Source organism: Mastigoproctus giganteus, chromosome 9, assembly GCF_048544385.1.
Source record: "Mastigoproctus giganteus isolate SK-2022 chromosome 9, ASM4854438v1, whole genome shotgun sequence".
Lineage (NCBI taxonomy): Eukaryota > Metazoa > Arthropoda > Arachnida > Uropygi > Thelyphonidae > Mastigoproctus > Mastigoproctus giganteus.
In genome coordinates this window covers 167,122,390-167,144,316 of record NC_143583.1, presented here as the reverse complement: position 1 = coordinate 167,144,316, position 21,927 = coordinate 167,122,390, and the positions used below count along the sequence as shown (strand labels likewise).

Below are 21,927 nucleotides of genomic sequence, written 5' to 3'. Positions count from 1 at the left end.
CCAGCACACATTTCTACGTAAAATGTAGAGGTATACGGAGTGAGTCAAATCTTTTCTACGTAAAAGACACACCTGTCGACACGCACTGATCGATATCTAATCAGGAAATGACCTATGTAATTATTTACCTGTGCGTTTCTAGTGCTGGGAGTTCTCAAGGTCGATTAAATACCAATATGTAATTATCTACTTGCGTTTACATAGGTCACTTAGGAAAAGGCCTTTTGCTTCGGGTTCCATAATGCATGAGGATTATTGTTGCATCCCAAAGAGCAGGACTAAAGTATTTAATTGAACTATTTACAAACTATACAAATATTTACAAAATACTAAACTGTTTACAAATACTGTATACAATATTCATTAATATAAAAAAAGTTACAATGGAACATCAAATGTTAGACAGGGAATCACGAGGTTGGTAAACGTTATGGAGGCAGTTGTCAATAATTAATTGCATTTAGTGACGTAATTGCATCACCCTCTTCTCCCATTGGTTCGAATAAATATCAATAGGTGGCACTAGAGTAAAATTGATTGGTAACGAAATTTTCTAGTAACGGAAATGACGTTTTGATTAACGAAGAAAGCTGACCGTTTAGATTTTAAATGACGCAAATAACGTCACGTCCTAAATGGCGCTAATGATGCTAACTCAGTCACTAACGTTGATTCAGTAGGGTAATTGATTCAGTAGAGTAAGTTCATACTAAGATCGGAAATTATGTAGTAGTAGTAGTGGTGGCATGTGATGCAAGAAAGCAAATGTATGAGCTTATGCAGCATCAGCCAAAAAAAAAAAAAAAAAAAAATCACACCATTCCCTCCAAATGCCTGTCCAGTTCCTCCTTAAATTTATTCAACCTATCAACTTCCACAACGACAGATGGAAGTTTGTTCCAGCATTTAACCACCCGCTGGCTAAAGGCAAATTTCTGCACATCTATTCTACATCTGTCTTTTCTTAATTTGAATTTATGCCCCCCTTCGGTTCGTAATCTGAACAAGTGGAAGGATCCCATCTGAATTCAGCGTGCTCAACCCATTCAAGGCCTTATACACCTCAATCAGATCACTGCGCAGGTGCCTAGTCTACAGCCACTGCAATTTGCAGAATTTAAGCCTCTCTTGGTAAGAGGATCCCTTCATTCCCTTCACCAATCTTGTTGCCCTTCATTCCCCTCACTAATCTTGGTGACCTTCTCTGTACACGCTCAAGCTACATCCTTCCTAAAATGAGGCCTCCAGACCTATACGCAGTACTCAAGGCGTGGCCTGACCATTGCCTTATACAGAGGGATAATCACCTCCTTTTCCCTGCTAGCAAAATTCCTATATATCATTGACAAAACCCCATGACCTGCCCTGGCAACCTGTCTGCATTGCTCAGAAAACTTCATATCTGCCTGCGCAATTACTCCCAGGTCTTTTTCATTTTCTACCATCTTAAGTGTAGTACCACACAGTTGGTACGTTTCTCTGGGGTTACTTCTACCCATATTCAGTACTTTGCATTTGTCAAGGGTAAACTTCTGTTGCCACTTCTTAGCCCATCTGCTCAAATTATCTAGATCCTGTTGCAGTAGCACACTGCCATTACTGTTATTAACAACCCTGCCAACCTTTGTATCATCTGCAAACTTCGACATTAAGCCTGATATACCTTCATCAATATCATTGATAAATATACAAAACAACAGTGGACCCAACACCGAACCCTGTGGGACTCCACTAATAACATTAGTCCACGTCACTTCCTAAAGGCTGCTAACTTAGTTACTAATGTTGATTCAGTAGAGTAAGCAGCAGGTAGTAATATTATGCAAGAAGAAAAGCTTCAAAGCCACCGAAGAAGCCTCTTGTGTCGAAAAGGAACGAAAAAAAATGCAGACTTTAATAAAATCTCTGCAGATTTTATTAAAGAATATTCTACCAAGATTATTCTTTCACACGTGACCATTTCATTGTTTAAAATTTAAACAGCTTTCATTCAAGAACGCAATAATAAAACAATCACTTCAACAAGCGAGAGAGAGCCAGAGTAGCCCTGTGAAAGCGAAGTTTTTACTGCTCCTGGAATAGACAAGTTTTTTTCTGTTTTATTAGCTTAAATTGGCATATTAACTTATTTGCTAGAGTAGCTTTATATTCGTAGTTAATACTTAGTTTAAAGTTTAACTTAGATAGAGATTTTGTAGGTATTACTTAGTATCCGTAAGGGTATTAAATCCACGTGTTACAAGTTGAGCTCCGCTGTACGAGAAATTTTTTAGCCACATTTAGCCGCTTTATTAACCACTTGTTATATTAAATTATTTTCTATAAGTAGCTTATAGACGTGTCAGGATCCTTAGTTTATTCTGAATTGAGACAGCGAGATTTGGAAGTTAATTAATACTTAAGTGTCTGTAGTTTACCGTTCGTAACTTGCCGCCATTGTTATACGATACGTTATTGTCACTGGTGTGGGTATTATTGCATCAGGCAATCATGTAACCAATTACTGCCTGCAATAAAGATATTCCGAACTAGACAGCGTTAGCTTAGTATAGTATAGTATACAGGGTGTCTCAAAAATATTGGTACAAACGTTTAGGGGAGGTAGGTAACATCTAAAGGAATGTGAATCGCATAGGAACCCGGCACGGGAAAGTAGTAGCACAGGCACAAGAAGCAGAAATGACACAAGACAGTAATTAGTGGCAAACATTTATTTTACATAATATTATCAATGGAGTACGACATGGATGCATTTCATGATGTTACAACAGATGCCGGAAGGTTCCACCATGAGACGCGATGCATGCGTGACACCGACGCATAGTGGATAGGCAGACACGGTCGAACACATCTGGAGTTTCTTTGACAGTAGCAGCAGCGCAGACGAATCTCGCCACGAGATCCATTTCCGTCTCCATAGGCGATTCATGCCCGATAGATTTGACGGCTCCCCACCGAAAGAAATCAAGACTTGATAAATCAGGTGAGCGTGGGGGCCAGGCAACGGGTCCACCATGGCCAATCCATCGACCCCCAAAACGCCTGTTCAAATAGTCACGAACACACCTTCCATAATGGGCAAGTGCCCCGTCATGTTGAAACCAAATGTTGCCTCTCACATTTGCTGGAACATCGTCAAGTAACCCTGGTAGAACTTGTTCAAGAAAGATCCGATATTTAGCGGAGTTCATGCGGGATGGTAACAGGTATGGGCCCATTAAGCAGTCACCGACCATACCTGCCCACATATTTATTGCGAAGCGATGTTGTGCCGCATGGGGGCGCACACCGTGTGGGTTGTCGTGAGCCCACACATGAGCATTGTGCTGATTGAACAAGTCTTCCCGAGTGAAATAAGCCTCATCCGTGAACAAAACATAGGCCGGAAAATTCAAGTTTTGAATACTTTCTTGGGGAAACCACTGCGCAAAAGCCACACGTGCAGGATGATCTTGGGGGAGCAGTAACTGAACCCTTTGGAGATGAAAGGGGTGTAAGGAATCGTCGTGCCAGACACGCTGTACACTGCAGCGAGACACTCCTAAGGCTGAGGCAACGGCACGCGTGCTGCTAGTAGGATTATTCAGGACAGCATTCAACTTTTTTTCTTACATGACGGGAGTTCACATCGAACGCGGTCTGCCCACACTACTCCTGTTACCTCTAAATGACCCATAATCCCACAAATTTTGATGCACACGCGCGCAAACAAACTGTGGTCCGGTACATGTCTGTCTGGGAAGCGTTCTCCATGAATTCGTTGAGCGGCTCGTCCATTGCCCTCTGACAATCCATACACAAGGTGCATGTCTGCCAGCTCACAGTTCGTATATCGATGCATGCTCTTCGTGCGGCGACTACTGCTTGAATGAGTAAACCAGAAAATTTCTCTCTCGCGAACTGATGAACAGCGCCATGTACCGACTTACGGTGACGTTTCCGGTTATGGGTTCCTATGCGATTCACATTCCTTTAGATGTTACCTATCTCCCCTAAACGTTTGTACCAATATTTTTGAGATACCCTGTATAATATTGTCAATTAATGAGTAAAATTTATTAATCTTGTTAAACTTCATTGTCAATTAAACTGTACTTTTTAACTAAATACATATAACGACTTAGATTTTACAAACGTAACATAATTCATTAATACATAACTTGATACGGAAGTTATATAAACGGAACTCGTAGATAATACTCGATACTGAATATATTTATAGCGTTATAACTGTGTTGGGATACAAGTTTAGGGTTTTAATTTATTTTGTACTGAAATTGAAATTTTACTGAAATTAAATTGAAATCATGACTCAGAATTAGCAGCAAAGCAAAAGGCTCAAGCTAATGGGAGTGCTGTAGCTCAGGGGAGAACTGAGGGGTGGGGGAGTTGCCCTCTGAATCACAGCCTTTTAAAATGCACTGCTTGCTTGTTGTTTGTGGAGCAATCGGGATGGGACATGATATTGGCTTGGGGGATGTCTTTGTGTGTGCACGATGTAAGGAGTGTAAGAAAATCAGGCGACAACTCAGCGTTGTTATGAGCCTATATGAGAGCTTGAAGGACAGGGTGGATGCCCTCGAAGGATCTAAATTGAGGGGTCCATCAAGCTCTCAGCTGCCCACATCAACGCCAGAGCTTGCACTTGGTCATCACGCAACCCAGCGGCAAAACCCTAGGCAGAATGCGGTAGTCCCACAGGAACTTGTAGTTGTTGGTGACTATTGTCAGGGAAACGGGGAACATGGTATGTAAAAAGGATAGGTGGAACAGGACCACGGTATATCTACCAGGGGCAAAGGTTGATGACGTTGTAGATCGGATAACATCCTTTAAGGGCACAAAAGGTGATATAGTTGTACACGTTGGCACTAATGATATTACGAGTAGGAGACCGGCGGAATTACTTAACAAGTACAGGTCACTGTTGAAAAAAAGCCGTGAATTAGGGTTGGATTTGAAACTGTCTGCAATTCTGCCCAAACACGATAGGAGGGAGTATATGATGAGAGCCTTGTCGATCAATTCGGCCCTGGAAAGATTGTGCAAGGCTCAAGGGGTAGAATTTTTTTCTACCTGGTCTGTACTTGTTAACAGGGGAGACTGCTTCTACAGGGATGGGATACACTTAAATAGAAAAGGTAGTTAAGAATAGGAACAGGTGCATGTATACTTGTGTGTACACCAATGTTAGGAGTTTGGTAAATAAATTTGATGAATTTGAGGTATTGCTCAAAACATCAAAGGCTAATATTGTTGGGATATCAGAGACGTGGTGTCACACAGATATAAGGAATGCAGAACTGGCATTACTGGCATTTAGGGAGTACAGTGTGTACAGAAAGGATAGGAAGGGAGGAGGGATTATGCTATTAGTTAAAAAACACATCAAATCCAAGGAAGTGAAGCCAGTCGACATCGCTGGACAGTGCAGTATCGAGTCAGTTTGGTGTGACATAACCATTGGGAGATCAAAACTGAGAGTAGGAGTGTGCTATAGGCCTAATGATTGTGATGAAGTATAATAAGAAACTGTACAGGGAAATAGAGTTGGCCAGTAAATCAGAGAGTCTTATAATGGGGGATTTTAATTTTCCAGATATTGACTGGAATTTGTGGGTTGGTCACTCACACACCAGCAAGGCTTTTGTGGATTTATTGGATGATTGTTTTCTACATCAGCATGTTCGGGAGGGAACTAGAGGGAGTAATACTCTTGATCTGATTATCAGTAGTGATTCGTCATGCATTAAGAATCTGCAGATAAAAGAACCACTAGGTGGCAGTGATCACAGTGTGCTGAAGAGGGATTTACTCAAAGAGGTAACAAACATCAGGGGTAAAGGGAAGGGTTATTGCCTTCGTAAAGGCGACTACGATGGACTGAGACAGTATTTAAATTCTATACAGTGGGACCAACTGATGGTGTTACCAACAGAAAATTCAAAATGGGAAGCATTCTAAGAACTTATCTTGGAAGCTACTAGACTTTACATGCCAACTAAGAAATATTTTTCAAGGTTTAGGCCTAAATGGATGTTAGATGAACTAATGAGACATATGGCAGAGAAGAAAAATGCATGGGATACATATAAATTAATGGGTGACATGGAAGCCTATGATAGATATAAGCTGGTCTGTAACCAAGTCACAAAGGAGATTAGGCAGATTATGAGAAATCCTTGGCAAAGGATGCAAAGAAAAACAGAAAAGAGTTCTTTACCTATTTAAACTCTAGAAGGAAAGGATGAATCAGATTGGTCCACTGGATATTGATGGTTCAACAGTTGAGGATCCTGCACAGGTGGCTAACAAACTAAACGAGTATTTTGCATCTACATTCACACATGAGGAGTTATTCAGGAAGGGGAATGTCGTAGGTGAAGTAAACATTGGCAGTGAGCTAGATGGTTTTGTAATAACTGAGAGGAAAGTGGAGGAGAAATTGTTGAGGATAAACATAAAAAAGGCACCCGGGGTGGATGGGATCTATCCAATTATATTAAAGGAGGCCACAAAGGAAGTAAGCAAACTCTTAGCCATAATTATGAGAGCTTCTTTGGACTCAGGGGAAGTACCCATAGACTGGAGATGTCAAAATGTGACCCCAATTCACAAAGGAGGACAAAGGCTGACACAAGTAATTATGGACTTGTGAGTTTAACTTCTGTTCCAGGAAAATTAATGGAGGTACTGGTTAAAGAAACACTGCAGGATCATCTAGACAAGACTTCAGTTATAGCTCGGACATAGCATGGTTTTGTTAAGGGAAAGTCTTGCCTGACCAATTTGATTGGATACTATGATGCAGTCAAAAAAGAACTGGATACAGGGAATAACTTTAATATTATATATTTGGATCTTAGAAAGGCTTTTGATACTGTTGCACATGGAAAACTGCTGCACAAATTGGAGCAGTGTGGCATTGGAGGCAAATTGCTGCTATGGATAAAGGGATGGTTTAGGGGAAAAAGACAGAGAGTGGTAATCAATGGACACTGCCCTTCGTGGACTAATATTATTAGTGGAGTCCCTCAGGGTTCAGTGTTGGGTCCATTGTTGTTCTCTGTATTTATAAACGATATTGATGATGGTATATCAAGCTTAATGTCCAAGTTTGCAGACGATACAAAGGTTGGCAGGGTTGTTAAGGACACTCCTGCCGCTATGCTGCTACAACAGGATCTGATAAGTTTGAGCAGATGGGCTTAGAGGTGGCAAATGAAGTTTAACATTGACAAATGTAAAGTACCAGATATGGGAAACAGTAATCCCAGAGCAACGTATCAACTCTGTGGTACTACACTGACAGTGGTAGAGAATGAAAAGGACTTGGGGGTAATTGTGCAGGCAGATATGAAGTTTTCTGAGCAGTGCAGACGGGCTGCATGAGTAGCTCATGGTGTCTTGTCAATGATACACAGGAATTTTTCTAGCAGGGATAAGGATGTGATTATTCCTTTGTATACGGCAATGGTCAGGCCACACCTTGCGTACTGTATACTGGTCTGGAGGTCTAATTTTAAGAAGGATGTAGAGCTGCTGGAGCGAGTACAGAGAAGGGCCACAAGATTAGTGAATGGAACAAAGGGTTGCTCTTACGAAGAAAGGCTTAAGTCTAGTCTCCAGTCAGTGTCTGGAGACTAGGCACCGGCGAGGTGATTTGATAGAGGTGTATAAAGCCTTGAATGGTTTGAGTATGCTCAATGCCGATGGGATTCTTCCTCTTGCTCAGAATAATCACCTGAGAGGGCATAAATTCGAATTCAGGAAAGACAGATGTAGGATAGATGTGCGGAAATTTTCCTTTAGCCAGCGGGTAGTTGGTTGGTGGAACAGACGTCCATCCCTTGTTGTGGAAGTTGATAGCCTAAATAAATTTAAGGCTCAGCTGGACAGGTATTTCGAACGGAGGGGTGAAATTGGAGGGTATTTTTTTAGTTTTATTTTTGACTGATGCTGCATAAGCTTGCTTTCATGCATCATATGCCTCTACTAATGCTAATGCTAACAAACAATAACTTCTTGCAGTAGTTTTTGGTTATGACGTCATACTAGTCTACAAATGGATTTTGCTAACTATTGAATTGTAAAAATACTTATAAAAGTTTTTCGAAGATGGCTAAAACTCCAGCTGAGGGAAATACAGAGAAGTATGCAAGAATAAAAGCTTCAAAGCCACCGAAGAAGCTTCCCATGTCGACAATAGAACGAATTGAAAAATATATCGAACGAAAAAAAATGCAGAATTTAGTAAAATCTGCTTCTCAAGATTTTGATCAACATCAACCTTCTACATTGACTTCTGATCAAGAAACTGGATAGTCGACATCACGAAATTATATTCAAGAATTTCCTGAAGATTTCTATCCAGAAGATTTGAGTTCAAATGAATTACCTGAGGATTTTCAATTGATTCCTGAACCGTCTAGACAGAGTATACTGCAACAATCAACGTCGACTTTGAGGGTCCTGCTAGAACGAAGGCTCGTCGGTTTGCTATGCCAGGGGAAATCGATTTAGAACCCGTACCGATCGCAAGAAGTACAGTGTTTCGTAGAATAACAACAGAACAATCTCTGCTAAACGAAATCATTTTCCACTAATATCGGCTTGTGCTATTACAATCCATAAATCTCAGTGAGGTACTTTCGATTCCGTAGTTTGTGAATACTAGAAATATCACGAACAACAACTACGTAGTTTATGTTGCATTATTTCAAGTTACCGATATCATCGATCTTTACATTATTGCTGCAAATGGAGACAAGAAATTATATCATGGACTGAGAAACGCTACATCCACTCTTGCACTTAAAGCTGAAATGACCAAGTTGTCGAATAATCCTCTATTTAGCATGGAAGATGCTTTATACGAGTTCATCAGTAAACGACAAGGTCTTTCCATTCTAACGTTAAATTGTCACAGTTTACATGCTCACAGTGACGATCTCACTGATGCAGTCACATAACAATCCAATTTGCTTCTACTTTCTGAAACGTGTCTAAATAAAGAAGTAAGCATAACTAACTTCGATTGCGTGGTTCATTTCAAACGAAAAGATCAACAACCTGGTGGTGTAGCAGTTTATCATAATAGAGAAAATCGTACTCATGTTGTTACTTCTCATATGTTACTTCTCATACTCTTGATCTGATTATCAGTAGTGATTCTTCATGCATTAGGAATCTGCAGATAAAGGAACCACTGGGTGGCAGTGATCACAGTGTGCTGAAGTGGGATTTACTCAAGGAGGTAACTACCATCAGAAGTAAAGGGAAGGGTTTTTGCTTTCGTAAAGGCGACTATGATGGTCTGAGACAGTATTTAAATTCTATACAGTGGGACCAACTGATGATGTTACCAACAGCAAATTCAAAATGGGAAGCATTCAAGGAACTAATCTTGGAAGCTACCAGGCTTTACATACCAACCAAGAAATATTGTTCAAGGTTCAGGCCTAAATGGTTGTCAGATGAACTAATGAGACATATGGCAGAGAAGAAAAATGCATGGGATACATACAAATTAATGGGTGACATGGAAGCCTATGATAGATATAAGTTGGTCTGTAACCAAGTCACAAAGGAGATTAGGCAGGCAAAGGCAGATTATGAGAAATCCTTGGCAAAGGACGCAAAGAAAAACAGAAAAGAGTTCTTTACTTATTTAAACTCAAGAAGGAAAGGGATGAATCAGATTGGTCCACTGGATGTTGATGGTTCAACAGTTGAGGATCCAGCTCAGGTGGCTAACAATCTAAACGAGTATTTTGCATCTACATTCACACATGAGGAGTTATTCAGGAAGGGGAATGTCGTAGGTGAAGTAAACATTGGCAGTGAGCTAGATTATTTTCTAATAACTGAGAGGAAAGTGGAGGAGAAATTGTTGAGGATAAACATAAAAAAGGCACCCGGGGTGGATGGGATCTATCCAGTTATATTAAAGGAGGTAGCAAAGGAAGTAAGCAAACCCCTAGCCATAATTATGAGAGCTTCTTTGGACTCAGGGGAGGTACCCATGGATTGGAGATGTGCAAATGTAACCCCAATTCACAAAGGAGGATCAAAGGCTGACACAAGTAATTATAGACCTGTTAGTTTAACTTCGGTTCCAGGAAAATTAATGGAGGCACTGGTTAAAGAAGCACTGCAGGCTCATCTGGACAAGAATTCAGTTATAGCTCAGACACAGCATGGTTTTGTTAAGGGCAGGTCTTGTCTGACCAATTTGATTGGATACTATGATGTAGTCACAAAAGAACTGGATGCAGGGAATAACTTTGATATTATATATTTGGATCTTAGAAAGGCTTTTGATACTGTTGCGCATGGAAGACTGCTGCACAAATTGGAGAAGTGTGGCATTGGAGGCAAATTGCTGCAATGGATAAAGGGACGGTTGAGTGGCAGAAGACAGAGAGTGGTAATCAATGGACACTGCTTAACGTGGACTAATGTTATTAGTGGAGTTCCTCAGGGTTCAGTGTTGGGTCCATTGTTGTTTTCTGTATTTATAAATGATATTGATGATGGTGTATCAGGCTTAATGTCCAAGTTTGCAGACGATACCAAGGTTGGCAAGATTGTTAAGGACACTACTGATACTATGCTGCTGGAACAGGATCTGGAAAGGTTGAGCAGATGGGCTGAGAGGTGGCAAATGAAGTTTAACATTGACAAATGTAAAGTACTACATATGGGAAACAGTAACCCCAGATCAACGTATCAACTCTGTGGTACTACGCTGACAGTGGTAGAGAATGAAAAGGACCTGGGGGTAATTGTGCAGGCAGATATGAAGTTCTCTGAGCAGTGCAGACGAGCTGCAAGAGTAGCTCATGGTGTCTTGTCAATGATATACAGGAATTTTTCTAGCAAGGGCAGGGATGTGATTATTCCCTTGTATAAGGCATTGGTCAGGCCACACCTTGAGTACTGTATACAGGTCTGGAGGCCTCATTTCAAGAAGGATGTAGAGCTGCTGGAACGAGTACAGAGAAGGGCAACAAGATTAGTGAATGGAACAAAGGGTTGCTCTTACGAAGAAAGGCTTAAGTTTTGCAAATTACAGAGCCTGGAGACTAGGCATCGGCGAGGTGATCTGATAGAGGTGTATAAGGCTTTGAATGGCTTGAGCATGCTCAATGCCGATGGAATTCTTCCTCTTGCTGAGAATAATCACCTGAGAGGGCATAAATTCATATTGAGGAAGGACGGATGTCGGATAAATGTGCGGAAATTTGCCTTTAGCCAGCGGGCAGTTGGTTTGTGGAATAGACTCCCATCGCTTGTTGTTGAAGTTGATAGCCTAAACAAATTTAAGGCTCAGCTGGACAGGTATTTCGAACGAACGGAGGGGTGAAATGGGAGTAGTGGTTGTTTTTTTTTTTTTTTTTTTTTTTTTTGGCTGATGCTGAATAAGCTTGCTTTCTTGCATCATATGCCTCTACTAATGCTAATGCTAATGAAAGTGGTTTATCGACAAACTGTTGCAAATCCGTGAGGGATAGACCTGTTGGAGTCATTTGAATGCCTTCTTCCTGATGTTCAAACGATATTGCCGGTAGTCATTTACATTTCACCTAACCGAAAGATCGAACACATCAATTGAATTCATCCATTTCGTTTTATTTCCTTACACGATTGAAGGTGCTGCATTGCTACAACAATTTTATCGCCAACAAATGCGACCGAATACCAATGATACATAGTGGAGATTTCAACGTTAATTTTGCAGATTCGCAATTCAAACCTTTGACTGATTTCTTAGAAAATAAATTTCAACTAATGTTAAATACTTCTAGATCTGTATCGACTGCTAATCATGGAACTATAATTGATGCTGTGTTTCAAAGACATTTACACCCTTTACAATCTCAAGTGTATGTGTCTTATTTTAGCTATCACAAACTCATTGTAAGTCAACTGCCTATTGAACAACATGTATTGCAACCTCAAATTCATGAAACTGCCGAAAAGAAAAAAAATAAATAAAATAAATGCTTTAAAATGTTAAACGTGGTCGGATTCTTTCATATTGAACCCCTTTAACCTCGTCCAAGCCAAGGATGTTTTTACATCAAATAAAGCATCTTTCGTGTGTACAGGGTACACACGGTGTTTTTTTTTTTTTTTTTTTTTTTTATGTATAAAGAGATTAGTAAGACTAGCAGCCATTGCGTTATAATTAACGCCATTGCCTGAAAGACTCCGAATCGGCTGAAAATTGTGCACTTTGTTCCAGCAGCTTCTTTATTGTATAAAATTGATCGGTAGTACTTCTGTGAAATATAGTTTCACCACGACGTCTAACTCTGGAGCATACTACTACAAAGCAAATTTTATATGCTTTAATTGGCGTACCTGCAGACTTTTTTTTTTTTTTTTTTTGCAGACACGGCAATTTCAAGCATATAAAATTTCCTATTTCGTACATTACATAGGTGCATCTTGGAATCTAACCTTTTGAATAGCTCTCTCTCTCATTCCCACCCGACATTGGACCAATCGATGACTTACGAAAGTCCATTGTTTCTTATTTTTCTTGGTTCTTCACGTTTTAAGTGCTTTAATTTTATTTTATCAACATTGACAATTCACTTTGAAGAAAAGTGCATTTTGTTGTCAGGGTATTCGGAGGTACTGTACTTTTAAGATCCCTTTAATTTTCTTGCTTTTAATTTTACTTTAATTTTATCTTTCTAATATGTCAAGCCTTTTGTTTGAGAGAACTTTCGTACACATATACAGAAAGGTTTTGCGAATTCCCTTATTGATTTATAGATTTTTTGAAATTTCCGCTTTTTCTTTTAAAATTTACACCCTATTCAAAAGTACTTTTAAGTTTGCTTCAAGGAAAACATCAATATTTTCGTCGACGATATTTTACATATAAAAATAACCATTAAATATGAAAGGGAGGTTATTTACCCTGATACAGAACATCAAAGAAAATGGAAACGTCACGACGATCACCAGCATTGAGAGTATAGTGAGAATCCATCCACAAAACCCGATGTCGTTGTCCGAAGTGTCAGCTTTAGAAAAGAAAAGTCAATATTAGAACATTCATTTTATAATTAAATAGCATAGAAGTAGTTGTGGCATATGATTTAATTTCGAATCGAATTTGTTCCTAATCCTTCAATTAGGAATCAGAGGATTCAGAAGGAGCTAGACTAATATACTAATTAATTACTAGAAAATGTGCATGTTGATATCTGTTCGTCCACGTCATTTGTCTTCATAAATTGCTAATCGTCTTACGTCTTACTCTGTCAAACATTGATTCCCTGAGGAACATGTTTCCAGCCAATTGTCTTCGGATCTTCAATAAATTTAGGATCCACCCTGATAGGTTCTGTGAAGACAAGCCCTACAGGAAGGAAATCCTCAAGAACTGTTACCAGATTATGAACTTATAATACTCCCCTTCTCCTGGACAGACTTTTATTTATTTTTTTTTTATTTTTAACTTGCCTATTTGTATATGGCAAAGACTTGCTGTTTTCATGTAATCATGTATATTACTGTATATTTTGTACATTATTGTTTATTTAACCCTGTAAAAGTCTCGGGTCGAGCACGAATGTACCCTTGTTTATTGTACATTGTGTTCCTCGCACCTTAGTCTGTATTCACACCCTTCTGGCACAGAGCCGTCCCTGGGTGACCCAAGGTTTCTTGGGAAATAAACTGATTTTAATAATAATAATAATAATCACTCTCGTGCATCTGTTTTGTAGCATTTCCAGTCTCATTTTTGCTTTCCATTCCTTATACAACGCCACTCTGACTCAGTACTTTGGCAAATATTAGAAGATCTGCAAAAGTCTTCACATTACAAAGGTAGTTGCAATGGTGAAATTAGAAATTAAGATCTGTAAAATTACTTCTGTGACGGTAAAAATTTATGCAATCCATAATTAAGGACAGTACAACCCTAGATGTTTTTATCGCCCTCGGCGAGAGGGTTTCAGTTCCAAGGGGAAGCAGAACCACTCCATTAGGACGATACTCTCATCTTTCAACATATTGTTCAGCAGCTATGCCCTATGGGGTTGAGCAATGTCGTCTATCAGAACAAATTCTTTGCACACAGCACCATAATAGGAATAGACTGAGTCGCAGATCTCGTCTCTATGTGTGTAGTCAGGGTACCACACTTAATGATATTGAAAGCTATATTATTATATTATATCTCCCTGATGGGGATTCCATCCCGTAACGGTTACTGGAACGAAGTGCACAGAGTGGTTGTTATGTCTGGCGTTAATGTTGGTTGAGAAATTCTCTGACTGTCCCACAGGCGGCCAGGATTGCGATTTTCTGGAGTTCCTTGTAGGTGTTCTCTGAGAGACCTATTGCTGTTAAGCTGTTATGTAGGGTCTTTGGCACCATACCGGTGGTTTACACGATGATCGGGATGGTCGTTACTTGTTGCATATGCCACATTTCTTTGTCCCGTCTTAGGTCCGTGTACTCCCTAATATTTTCCTCGTGGGTTTTCTGGAGGTTGGAGTGTTGGGCACCGCTATGTCGATTAGATAGGAAGCCTTTTTCATTCTTGCCGATAAGGGCTATGTCTAGCCTGTTGTGCGGAATTGTCTAGTCCTTAATTATGGCGCCGTCCCAGTCAGCTTGTGGCTTGGGATCTCTAGTATTGCCTGGGGTTCGTACTCGTAATAAGGTACACTTTCTTTGATCATCTAGAAATATATATAGGAATATATATATTTCTATAGTCAATGATATATAGGAATTTTGCTAGCAGGGAAAAGGAGGTGATTGTCCCTCTGTATAAGGCAATGGTCAGGCCACGCCTTGAGTACTGCGTACAGGTCTGGAGGCCTCATTTTAGGAAGGATGTAGATTTGCTTGAGCGTGTACAGAGAAGAGCAACACGATTGGTGAGGGGAATGAAGGGATCCTCTTACCAAGAGAGGCTTAAGTTCTGCAAATTGCAGTGGCTGGAGACTAGGCACCTGCGTGGTGATCTGATTGAGGTCTATAAGGCCTTGAATGGGTTGAGCACGCTGAATTCTGATGGGATCCTCCCACTTGTTCAGAATACGAACCTACGGGGACATAAGTTCAAATTAAGAAAGGATAGATGTAGAATAGATGTGCGGAAATTTGCCTTTAGCCAGCGGGTGGTTAATTGCTGGAACAAACTTCCATCTGTCGTTGTGGAAGTTGATAGGTTAAATAAATTTAAGGAAGAACTGGACAGGCAATTGGAGGGTATGGTGTGATTTTTTTTTTTTTTTTTTTGGCTGATGCTGCATAAGCTCCTACACCGCTTTCTTGCATCAAGTGCCACTACTACTACTACTACTACTACTACTACTATCTGGTATTTCCTCACTAGCTTCTGATGTATTATCCTGGCTGCCAGGTCGTGTCCATTCTCCGTCTGGTTGTACTCAGAAATGATCCAACACGTCATTAGCATTAGCAAAGGCACATGATGCAAGAAAGAAAGCTTATATAGCATCAGCCAAAAAAAAAAAAAAAACCCTTATTTCACCCATCCACTCACTCCAAATGTTTGTCAAGTTCTGCCTTGAATCTATTTAAGCTATCAACTTCTACAACGACAGATGGAAGTTTGTTCCAGCAATCAACCACCCGCTGGCTAAAGGCAAACTTCTGCATATCTATCCTACAACCGTCTTCCTCAATTTCAATTTATGCCCTCTCAGGTGATTATTCTGAGCAAGAGGAAGAATCCCATCAGCATTGAGCATGCTCAAACCATTCAAGGCTTTATACACCTCAATCAGATCACCTCCCAGGTGCCTAGTCTCCAGACACTGTAATTAGCAAAACTTAAGCTCTTCTTTGTAAGAGCAACCCTTTGTTCCATTCACTAATCTTGTTGCCCCTCTCTGTACTCGTTCCAACAGCGCTACATCTTTCTTAAAATGAGGCCTCCAGACCTGTATACAGTACTCAAGGTGTGGCCTGACCATTGCCTTATACAAGGGGACAATCACCTCCTTATCCCTGCTAGAAATATTCCTGTTTATCATTGACAAGACACCATGAGCTACACTTGCAGACCGTCTGCACTGATCAGAAAACTTAATATCTGCCTGCAAAATTACCCCCAGGTCCTTTTCATTCTCTACCACTGTCAGTGTGGTACCACAGAGTTGATACGTTACTCTGGGATTACTGCTTCCCATATGTAGTATTTTACATTTGTCAATGTTAAACTTCATTTGCCACCTCTCAGCTCATATTCTCAACTTTTCTAGAACCTGTTGCAGCAGTCTACTGTCATTAGTGTCATTAACAACCTTGCCAACCTTCGTATCGTCTGCAAACTTGGACATTAAGCTTTGATATACCGTCATCAATATCATTTATAAATACAGAAAGCAACAATGGACCGAACGCTGAATCCTGAGGGACTCCACTAATAACATTAGTCCACGAAGAGCAGTGTCCATTGATTACCACTCTGTCTTCTCCCACTCAACCATCCCTTTATCCATAGCAGCAATTTGCCTCCAATGCCGCACTGCTCCAATTTGTGCAGCAGTCTTCCAGGTGCAACAGTATCAAAGGCTTTTATAAGATCAAAATATATGATATCAAAGTTATTCTTTGCATCCAGGTCCTTTGTGACTACATCATAGTATCCAATCATATTATTCAGACAAGGCTTCCCCTTAACAAACACATGCTGTGTCTCAGCTATAACGGAAGTCTTGTCTAGATAATCCTGCAATGCTTCTTTAACTAGTGCCTCCATTAATTTCCCTGGAACAGAAGTTAAACTAACAGGTCTGTAATTACCTGTGTCTCCCTTTGATCCTCCTTTGTGGATTGGGGTCACATTTGCACATCTCCAGTCTATGGGTACCTCCCCTGAGTCCAAGGAAGCTCTCATAATTATGACTAAGGGTTTGCTTTCTTCCTTTGCCGCCTCCTTTAATATAACGAGAGATTCCATCCACCCCAGGTGCCTTTCTTGTGTTTATCTTCAACAATTTCTCCTCCACTTTACTCTCAGTTATTACACGATTATCTAGCTTACTGCCAGAGTTGAATACACCTCTGGCATTCCCCTCCCTGAATAACACCTCATGTGTGAATGTTGATGCGAAATATTAATTCAGTTTGTTAGCTACCTGAGCAGGATCATCAACGGTCGAACTATCGCTATCAAGTGGACCAATCTGATTCATCCCCTTCCTCTTAGAGTTTACATAAGTAAAGAACTCTTTGCTGTTTTTCTTTGCATCCTTTTCCAAAGATTTCTCGTAATCTGCCTTCGCCTGCCTAACCTCCTTTGTAACTTGGTTACAGACCAGCTTATATCTATCATAGGCTTCTGTGTCACATGTTAATTTATATGTATCCTATGCATTTTTCTTCTCTGTCACATGTCTCAAAACATCAAAGGCAGATATTGTTGGGATATCAGAGACGTGGTGTCACACAGATATAAGGGATGCAGAACTGCAGTTTGGGGAGTACAACGTCTACAGAAAGGATAGACAGGATAGGAAGGGGGGAGGGGTTATGCTATTAGTTAAGAAACACATAAAAACCAAGGAAGTGAAGCCAGTCGACATCGCTGGACAGTGCAGTGTTGAGTCAGTTTGGTGTGACATAAGCATTGGGAGATCAAAATTGAGAGTAGGAGTGTGCTATAGGCCTAATGACTCTGATGAGTATAATAAGGAACTGTACAGGGAAATAGAGTGGGCCAGTAAATCAGAGAGTCTTATAATGGGAGATTTTAATTTCCCAGATATTGACTGGAATTTGGGGGCTGGTTACTCACGCACTAGCAGAGCTTTTGTGGATTTATTGGATGATTGTTTTCTACATCAGCATGTTCGGGAGGCAACTAGAGGGAGTAATACTCTTGATTTGATTATCAGCAGTGATTCTTCATGCATTAAGAATCTGCAGATAAATGAACCACTAGGTGGCAGTGATCACAGTGTGCTGAAGTGGGATTTACTCAAAGAGGTAACTACCATTAGGGGAAAAGGGAAGGGTTATTGCTTCCGTAAAGGCGACTACGATGGACTGAGACAGTATTTAAATTCTATACAGTGGGACCAACTGATGATGTTACCAACAGCAAATTCAAAATGGGAAGCATTCAAAGAACTTATCTTGGAAGCTACTAGGCTTTACATACCAACTAAGAAATATTGTTCAAGGTTTAGGCCAAAATGGATGTCAGATGAACTAATGAGGCATATGGCAGAGAAGAAAAATGCATGGGATACTTACAAATTAACACAAGACACAGAAGCCTATGATAGATACAAGTTGATATGCAACCAAGTTACAAAGGAGGTTAGGCAGGCGAAGGCAGATTACGAGAAATCCTTGGCAAGGGATGCAAAGAAAAACAGCAAAGAGTTCTTTACTTATGTAAACTCTAGAAGGAAGGGGATGAATCAGATTGGTCCACTTGATATTGATGGGTCAACTGTTGATGATCCTGCTCAGGTAGCTAACAAACTAAATGAATATTTTGCATCGACATTCACACATGAGGAGTTATTCAGCAAAGGGAATACCAGAGGTGTATTCAACTCTAGCAGTAAGCTACAGAATCTTGAAATAACTGGGAGTAAAGTGGAGGAGAAACTGTTGAAGATAAACACCAGAAAGGCAGCCGGGGTGGATGGGATCTATCCAGTTATATTAAAGGAGGCAGCAAAGGAAGTAAGCAAACCCTTAGCCATAATTATGAGAGCTTCCTTGGACTCAGGGGAGGTACCCATAGACTGGAAATGTGCAAATGTGACCCCAATTCACAAAGGAGGATCAAAGGCTGACACAAGTAATTATAGACCTGTGAGCTTAACTTCTGTTCCTGGAAAATTAATGGAGGCACTGGTTAAAGAAGCACTGCAGGATCATTTAGACAAGACTTCAGTTATAGCTCAGACACAGCATGGTTTTGTTAAGGGGAAGTCTTGCCTGACCAACTTGATTGGATACTATGATGCAGTCACAAAAGAACTGGATGCAGGTAATAACTTTGATATTATATACTTGGATCTTAGAAAGGCTTTTGATACTGTTGCACATGGAAGACTGCTACACAAATTGGAGCAGTGTGACATTGGAGGCAAATTGCTGCTATGGATAAAGGGGTGGTTGAGGGGGAGAAGACAGAGAGTGGTAATCAATGGACACTGCTCATCGTGGATTAATGTTATTAGTGGAGTCCCTCAGGGCTCAGTGTTGGGTCCATTGTTGTTTTCTGTATTTATAAATGATATTGATGATGGTATATCAAGCTTAATGTCCAAGTTTGCAGATGATACAAAGGTTGGCAGGGTTGTCAAGGACACTACTGACACTATGCTGCTGCAACAGGATCTGGAAAGGTTGAGCAGATGGGCTGAGAGGTGGCAAATGAAGTTTAACATTGACAAATGTAAAGTACTACACATGGGAAACAGCAACCCCAGAGCAACGTATCAACTCTGTGGTACTACACTGACAGTGGTAGAGAATGAAAGGGACTTGGGGGTGATTGTGCAGGCAGATATGAAGTTCTCTGAGCAGTGCAGACGGGCTGCAAGAGTAGCTCATGGAGTATTGTCAATGATATACAGGAATTTTTCCAGCAGGGATAAGGAGGTGATTATTCCATTGTATAAGGCAATGGTCAGGCCACACCTAGAGTACTGTATACAGGTCTGGAGGCCTCATTTCAAGAAGGATGTAGAGCTGCTGGAACGAGTACAGAGAAGGGCAACAAGATTAGTGAATGGAACAAAGGGGTGCTCTTACGAAGAAAGGCTTAAGTTTTGCAAATTACAGTGTCTGGAGACTAGGCACCAGCGAGGTGATCTGATAGAGGTGTATAAAGCCTTGAATGGTTTAAGCATGCTCAATGCTGATGGGATTCTTCCTCTAGCTCAGAAAAATCACCTGAGAGGGCATAAATTCAAATTGAGGAAAGACAGATGTAGGATAGACGTGCGGAAATTTGCCTTTAGCCAGCGGGTGGTTGGTAGGTGGAACAGACTTCCATTCTTTGTCGTGGAAGTTGATAGCATAAATAAGTTTAAGGCTCAGCTGGACAGGTATTTCGAACGAACAGAGGGGTGAAGAGGAAGTGGTTATTTTTATTTATTTATGTTACTTTTTTTTTTTTTTTTGGCTGATGCTGCATAAGCTTGCTTTCTTGCATCAAATGCCTCTACTAATGCTAATGCTAATGCTAATGTCTAATTAGTTCATCAGACATCCATCTAGGCCTAAATCTTGAACAATATTTCTTTGTTGGTATGAAAAGCCTAGTGGCTTCCAAGATTAATTCTTTGAATGCTTCCCATTTTGAATTTGCTGTTGGTAACATCATCAGTTGATTCCACTGTATAGAATTTAAATACTGTCTCAAACCACCGTAGTCACATTTACGGAAGCAAAAACCCTTCCCTTTATCCTTGATGTTAGTTACCGCTTTGAGTAAATCCGACTTCAGCATACTGTGATCACTACCACCTAGTTGTTCCTTTATCTGCATTCTTGATGCATGAAGAATCACTACTGATAATCAGATCAAGAGAAATACTCCCTCTAGTTGCCTCCCGAACATGCTGCTGTAGAAAACAATCATCCAATAAATCCACAAAAGCCTTGCTAGTGTGTGAGTGACCAACCCACAAATTCCAGTCAATATCTGGGAAATTAAAATCCCCCATTATAAGGCACTCTAATTTACTGGCCAAGTCTATTTCTCTGCTCAATTGCTCATTATACTCATCAGAGTCATTAGGTCTATAACACACACCTACTCATTTTTCCTTTCCCAGTGCTGATGTCACATCAAACAGACTCAACATTGTTATGTCCACCAACATCAATCGGATGCACCTCCTTAGATTTTATGTGTTTCTTAACTAACAGCATAACCCCTCCTCCCCTCCTGTCCTGTCGTGTCTATCCTTTCTGTACACATTGTATTCCCCAAATTGCAGTTCTGCACTTCTTATATCTGTGTGACACCATGTCTCCGATAACCAACAATATCTGCCTTTGATGTCTTGACTAGCACTTCAAGCTCATCGAATTTATTACCTATACTCCTAGCATTGATGTATATACAAGTATACATGTACCTGTTTCTACTCTTAGTTACCCGAACACAGCCAATGTATTTACTTGTTCCACTATGACTCCCAGCAGTCCTGGAAATTCCCATTGCCTTGCTTTCCAGGCTGCTGCCCAATTGCATTTCAATATAAGTCAATCCTGTATTTCAATAGAGTTCATCCTGTGGTGATGTGTTGGATCATTTCTGAGGCCAGGTGGCATCGTCGGCGTGAGTCATCTGTCACTTAAGGCTCCTTGGCGATGTATTTTCTATAGTTCCTGGTCTTGGATGGCGAATATGAATCCTTCAGTCTCGGGTAGAGCGTACCGCTCTTGAGCCATGCATTGGAAGCCATTTTATCTATGTGGTTTTGATGAAGGTCATTGTAGTGTCTGCCATGGGCTGCCTTCTTTGCCCATATTTCTAGCTTCGTTTGTTCCATCTGGGTTGGATGGGTTTCCTTTCATAGGTTGAGTGGTGTATGCTGCTTGTATATCTTCCTTACGGCCTGGTAGAGTGGCGCTATGTTTTTCTGGGAGTAATTTTTCAGGTTAGCCATTGCTATCTTCTGTTGCTCTATGGCTACAAGCCTCTTCCTCCTGCGTTTCGGGCTATTGTCAGTCTCTCCAAGGCTGACTTCGGATGGGGCTGGCGGCTCTTGGTCATCATTGTACTTGTCTTTCTTATGATATTCTCTAGCTCGGTGTTAATCCAATCTATGAGCCCGAAGAAGTATGTTAACACTGGGGCTGCATAGGTATTTATGGCTTTAACTGTGTTCCTTCTGTTCACCTTTGCTTTCTCAAATAATCGGCATGAGAAGAACTGTG

The 21,927-nt window shown here is 40.5% G+C and overlaps 1 protein-coding gene across 1 annotated transcript in view; it reads right to left on the bottom strand.

Annotated features, from left to right (window-relative positions):
• The window catches only part of LOC150080871 (band 7 protein AGAP004871-like), a 200,255-nt gene that overhangs the window by 85,021 nt on the left and 93,307 nt on the right, over window positions 1-21,927 (bottom strand). The window contains exon 2 of the mRNA XM_090381560.1: window positions 12,937-13,043. Within this exon, the coding sequence (XP_090237686.1) occupies window positions 12,937-13,043 (107 nt within the window). The remainder of the gene's footprint in view (window positions 1-12,936; window positions 13,044-21,927) is intronic.